The 6666-nt window shown below is 44.3% G+C and overlaps 1 protein-coding gene across 1 annotated transcript in view; it reads right to left on the bottom strand.

The window, feature by feature from the left end:
- Positions 1 to 1105: 1105 nt before the first annotated feature.
- LOC124606558 (cytochrome P450 4C1-like) overlaps positions 1106 to 6666 on the bottom strand; it is a 118717-nt gene continuing 113156 nt past the window's right edge. The window contains exons 6-7 of the mRNA XM_047138542.1: positions 5723 to 6142; positions 1106 to 1180 (exon numbers count right to left, since the gene is read on the bottom strand). Coding sequence (XP_046994498.1) covers positions 1106 to 1180; positions 5723 to 6142 — 495 coding nt within the window. The remainder of the gene's footprint in view (positions 1181 to 5722; positions 6143 to 6666) is intronic.

Here is a 6666-nt window from a genome sequence, read left to right as displayed (position 1 = left end):
GTCAGACTGCGGAGTAATACTAGTCAGGGCCAACCGGTTACGAGACTGCGTAACCGGACAGACAGCAATAAAAAAAAATTTAAATTATTTGCATTCATTTTAATTAAGCCCCCATGCACCAACAACTCGTAAGGGTTGAAAACCATGGGTTCAAGATATCTAAAGGAGATTTTCGTCGAACGATAATACGAAGAGGGGACGTAATTTCATTGTTAGGTAATCCTTGTAGATATAGTATCAACAAAGATATTGAATGTAACGGAATGGAATTATGTACTTTCCTTCTACAGCTTTCGAAAGCTCTCGAAAAGGTGAGTCAGTGAAATAAGGTTTGTCAATTTTCGCAGGACAACCTGAAAGCAAAAGTAGCCAGAGCCTGATAATGTGGTGTAAACATCGCCAGGGGTGGCGGGCTGTCACGCCGGGTCAATAGCTACGAGCTGCGAGAAGGTCAGAGGTGTTTATATCGTGGAAGCGGATTCGGGCTTTCTTGCCTATGAAGTTCAGTTCATTTCTCACATTATTCTGTCGTCGACAGACAAAACATGAAGGAGGGAGAGTGATGTCTGAGACTAACAGAAGAAGCGGACTATAATGAAGTTGCGGCGTGGGATTAGCCGAGCAGTCTAAGGCGCTGCAGTCGTGGACTGTGCGGCTGGTCCCGGCGGAGGTTCGAGTTTTCCCTCGGGCATGGGTATGTGTGTTTGTCCTTAGGATAATTTAGGTTAAGTAGTGTGTAAGCTTAGGGACTGACGACCTAGCGGTTAAGTCCCATAAGATTTCACACAAATTTGAACATTTTTATAATGAAGTTGTTGGATTAGGCAGATATTTGACCCACCGTGTGAGTGATCCGTTAACACGTCATTAATACAGTCTGAGGTGGCAAATGGAAGAATGGAAATTTTTAGTAGGCTAACAGTTGTACAAGAAAGCGGTTACAGAATGTAGAAGTTACAAATATCGGCCAACTTCTGTAAAAATGGCATTTAATAGGATACTCACAATAAATTAAAGCAAACGTGGAGGCATAAGTCTCTGCGTAGTGAGTAACCAATCCTTTCGGAGATCTGAAAGACTGCAAAGATCAGACGCACATGTGGCTTTAAAGAGGAAGAACGAGTGCAGAGACCAAGTACCATGTAATATCAGGCTGCTCTATGTTGGCGAAGAATGTGTCCTGTAATTGAAACACTGTCACAATATTCCCCCTTTGGCAAAAGATTCCAGATTAGTCTCCCGTTCGTATCTCCGGGAGGGGACTGCCAAGGGGAAGGTGACTATGAGAAAAATATGGAAAAACCAACGACAGGACAACATTCTACCAGTCTTAACACGGACATGAATAGTTCAGGTACGCATGCCATCGTCTCAAGCAGCAGATGGAGAGAAAGAGTAGGTACATGGGAATACTGGACAGGTAATTCCGTATGTATATGGAGATGAAAATCTAATAGTCATCACGGACAAGATGGAAGAAAGGGTTACGGATGTATACGGGCTTGGAAGTAGGAATGAGAGAGGAGAAGGACTGATTGAGTTCTGCAATAAATTTCAGATCGTTATACCAAATATTCTGTTCAAGAATCACAAGAGGAGGAGGTGTACTTGAAAAGACCTGGAGACAAAGAAAGGTTCCAGCTAGATTACTTCATGGTCGGACAGAGATTCCGCAATCAGATTTTGAATTGTAGCGCGTAGCCAAGTGCAGATATGGACTCAGATCACAATTTAGTAATGACGAAAAGCAGACTGAAGTTTAAGAGGCTCGTTCGGAAGAATCAGTGTGGAAGGACGTGTGATACTCAAGACTGGGGAATGATGAGATGCGTCTGAAGTTTTCTAAGGATGTGGATAGTGCGTTAAGGTATACCAGAATAAGCAGTCTTGTTGAAGAGGAGTAGACATCTCTGAAAAGGGCAGATGTGCGACAGTCAAATGTAGGTAGAAGAAAGGTGGCCGCAAAGAAACCTTGGGCAACACACGAAATACTTCAACTGATCGATGAAAGAAGGAAGTACAAAAATATTCATGGAAAGACAGGAATGCAGTAATATAAATCCCTTAGAAATGAATAGGAAGTGCAGTGCAGCCAAGGTGAAATGGCTGCAGGAAAGATGTGAAAAAATCGAAAAAGAAATGATCGTCACGGGCACTGACTCAGCATATAGATAAGTCATAAGAAACTTCGGTAAAATTAAAAGCAAGGGTGGTGGCGTTAAGAGCGCAGTGCCAGTTCTTCTGTTAAACGGTCAAGAGAGAACAGATAGGTGAAAACAGAACAATGAAAGACTGAATGACATGACAGAAGAAGAAATTGGAGTCGATATGGAAGACATAAGGGTATCTGATAACAGGGTCATAATTGAAAAGAACTCAACAAGATTTGAGATTAAATAAGGTAGAAGGGATAGATAAAAATCCATCAGAATTTCTAAAATCGTTGGGAGACTCAGCAACCAACCGACCATTGAAATTGAATGTATGAACATGACAACTTACTATCATACTTTCTGAAAAATATCATCCACACAATTCCGAAGATAGTGAAAACTATGGCACAATCAGCTTAACAGCTTATGCATCCAAGTTACTAACATTAATGATGGAAAAGAAAATTGTGAATCGATTAGATTACGGTCAGTTTGGTTTTAGCAAAGTTGAAGGCACCAGAGAGGCAGTTCTGATTTTGCACTTGATAATGGAAGCAAGGTTGACGAAAATCAAGGCACGCTCATAGGAGTTGTCGACAAAGGAAAAGCGTTCGACAGTGTAAAATTATGAAAGCTTTTCGAAATTCTGAGAAAAGTAGTAGTAGAGCCTACGCTATAGGAAAGACGGGTAATATACAGTATGTACAAGAACCAACAAAAAACAATCAGATTGGTAGGCAGAAACAAAGTACTCGGATTGAAGAGGGTGTAAGTCAGGGATGCCGTCTTTCGCCTCTGTAGGATGAAGTAATGGCAGAAATAAAAGAAACTTTCAAGAGTGTGACTAAAATTCAGAGTGAAAGGATTTCAGTGATAAGATTCGCTGGTTACATTGGCATTGCTATTCTCAGTGAAAGTGAAGAAGAATTACAGGATCTGGGGGATGGAATGAACAGCACAGTGAGTACAGAATATGGATTGAGCTAACCTGGCAAAATACAAAGGTGATAGGATGTGGCAGAAACTTGAATAGCAAGCAACATACCGTGAAAATTGGTGATCCCAAAGTAGACGAAGATAAAGAAATCTGAAACTTTGGAAGGAAAATAACCTGTGATAGACAAGGCAAGCAGGACATGAAAAGCAGACTAGCATGGGCAAAGAGCTCATTTCAGGCCAAGGGGAGTCTACTGGCATCAAACATACGCCTTAATTTGAGAAAGAAATTTATGAGAATATACGTTTGAAGCACATCACTGTGTGGGAATGAATCATGGTCACTGCAAAAACTGGAGTAGAAGACAATCGAAGCGTCTGAAATACCGGGTGATCAAAAGTCAGTATAAATTTGAAAACTTAATAAGCCACGGAATAATGTAGATAGAGAGGTAAAAATTGACACACATGCTTGGAATGACATGGGGCTTTATTAGAACAAAAAAAAATACAAAAGTTCACAAAATGTCCGACGGATGGCGCTGGACAGCAAGACGTCAGTGACTTCGCATGACACTCGTGTGCAAAAGGAGCTGTAATGAGAGAGAGAATCAGATGCGCCAGCAGTCGCAGCATGTTGACGTTACCTGAAAAGGCGCTTTTAATGAAGCTGTATTATCAGAATGGGGAATGTGCTAGTTCAGCGTCACGATCATATCGCCATAGGAAGGGGATACGAACGGGTAAAGGTCCGTTGACAAATGCAGCTGTGGCGAGAATGATTTCGAAGTTCGAAGCCACGGGTTGTTTAGACGCTAGACCCCGTAGTGGCCGACCGAGCACAAGGCGTAATGCTGCTGAGACAGTTCAGGAAGAAATGGAGACTGTAGCGGGTTCGTCTATCCACGGGGAAGTCAGCGCTCGTGCAGTCGCACGTCGCACCGGCATTCCATACACTACTGTTTGGTTGGCACTTAGGCGCACGCTCCGATACTATCCGTACAAAATCCATTGGCATCAAGAACTGTTACCTGCCGATTTAGTGAAGCGGAGGGCATTTGTGGTGTGGGAGTTTCAAGGGATGGCGAAAGATGACAATTGGTTGAGTAACGTGTTGTGGACCGACGAAGATCATTTCACGCTCCTAGGGTCAGTCAACGCCCACAACTGCAGAATTTGGGCTACCGAAAATCCTAAACTGTTGTGGAAACTCCATTGCACGACGAGAAACTCACGGTATGGGTTGGATTTACCACATCTACCGTTATCGGGCCTTTTTACATCGAGGAAATGCGTGATTCTGGTTTTGTAACTGATACTGTGACGAGTGAGAGGTACGCCGATATGTTACAGAATCGCATCATCCCCAGCCTTGCTGATAAACACCTGCTGGAACGTACGATGTTTATGCACCACCCCATATTGCTAGACGCGTGAAAGATCTCTTGCGCGCGTCGTTTGGTGATGATCGTGTGCTCAGCCGCCACTTCCGTCATGCTTGGCGTCTCAGGTCTCCAGATCTCAGTCCGTGCGATTATTGGCTTTGGGGTTACTTGAAGTCGCAAGTGTATCGTGATCGACCGACATCTCTAGGGATGCTGAAAGACAACACCCGACGCCAATGCCTCACCATAACTCCGGACATGCTTTACAGTCCTGTTGACAACATTATTCCTCGACTACAGCTATTGTTGAGGAATGATGGTGGACATATTGAGCATTTCCTGTAAAGAACATCATCTTTGTTTTGTCTTCCTTTGTTACTCTAATTATTGCTATTCTGATCAGATGAAGCGCCATCTGTCGGACAGTTTTTGATCTTTTGTATTTTAGTGGTTCTAATAAAACCCCATGTCATTCCAAGCATGTGTGTCAATTTGTACCTCTCTATCTACATTACTCCGTGATTTATTCAGTTTTCAAATTTATACTGACTTTTTGATCACCCGGTATAGTGCTACAGAAGAACGTTGAAATTTAGGTGGACTGATAAGGAAAGGAATGAGGAGGTTCTCCACAGAACAGAATCGGAAAAGAAAGGAGCATATCAAAGACATTGATAAGAAGAAGGGACAGGACGATGGAGCATGTGTTATGACATCAGGGACTAACCTCCATAGTAGTAGAGGAAGCTGTAGAGGGTAAGAGCCGCAGGGGAAGTCAAAGATTGCAATATATCCAGCAATAGCTGTGGACATTGGGTGGAAGTACTACTCTGAGATGGAGACGTTAGTGCAGTAGAGGAATTTGTGGTGGGCCATATCAAAGCAGCCACGAGACTGATGACTCAAAAAAATTGCTCCATCTTCTGAAGAGCTTTGGAAAGGCACTTTTTAGTCGACAAAAAAGAAACATACCTGTTTCAAGATCTCTGTTAACATACTAGTTACGAGGGTTAGCATAGTGTGTCGTTATCGATGAACATTTCAAGTTATACACTCACACTGTTGACTATAGTGGGACATTGTCTCAGCTTTGTTGCTGACTGACTCTGTATACTATAACTTGCTGTAATAGTGGGTTCGATATTGAGAAGAATTCATAAATTAAAAGTGTTACGTTTTTCGCGATTCCTCATGACGATGTGAGAATTTTAGGCCACACGTGTCCTGCCACGAAGAAGCTACCGCTACGTTATCCCGCAGAACACAAGAGACTCGATAGCCGGTGAGTGGGTGTGCTGTGATGGAGAAAGGAATCTGCTCCAGCTGCTCCCTGGTGGAGCCGGGTCGGATGCGGAACCTGCGCAGCACTGCAGCCAGCGCAACCCGCATCTCCAGGTCGGCGAAGCGCGCGCCCACGCACTTGCGAGATCCTGTGCCAAACGGCAGGTAGCTGCCCGGCTGCCTGCAGGTGGCGCTGCCTCCGGGTAGGAAGCGGCCGGGGTCGAACAGGTCGGGCTCAGGGAACAGGTCTGGCCGGCGGTGCATCAGCAGGAACGACACAAGCACGCAGCAGCCCCTCGGCGCCAAGTAGCGACCATCGCACAGCGTCGTGTCCTCGGTCACCAGGTGTGACATGTTGGGGATCGTCGGGAACAGCCGCAGCGACTCCTGCAACAGTCAGACCTATCAAGCTGTAGGCTGTTCAGAATGAAGGGGACATTTAGCACCCGTAGCCCTTTTTCGCCCCAAAAACGTAGAAGTACCATATGTCGAAAATTGTCGTGGTTTTGCAGAGGGAACAAGAAAGAGTACGAGATTTCCTAGCCAGAAATTCATTGACAATAAACATTCAAATGAATGGATTTTGCCGAATGTGGGAAACACAGCATAGTGGATGCGTGGGCTCTGAAACAAAAACATCGACGCAGAAATGTGGCCTGGTAGATACCCCTGAACATACACGAGTCATCGGATGCCTCTCAGTATCCTGTTGAACCTCCGTTTCCTCTGTGTAGTGCAATGACTCAACGGGCCAAGGACACAAGTCGTTGGAAGTCCCCTGCAGAAATGCTGGTATAGGATTTTCTGCACGAACTGACCTGTCGGTTGAATCCTATAAATGTTCGACAAGATTCACGTTGAGCGATCTGGGTGCTCAAATCATTCTTTGGAACTGTCCAGAATGTTCTTCA

The sequence above is a fragment of the Schistocerca americana genome, chromosome 3, assembly GCF_021461395.2.
Source record: "Schistocerca americana isolate TAMUIC-IGC-003095 chromosome 3, iqSchAmer2.1, whole genome shotgun sequence".
Lineage (NCBI taxonomy): Eukaryota > Metazoa > Arthropoda > Insecta > Orthoptera > Acrididae > Schistocerca > Schistocerca americana.
The sequence above is the reverse complement of the archived record's forward strand: the minus strand, read 5'-3'. Positions and strand labels throughout refer to the sequence as shown.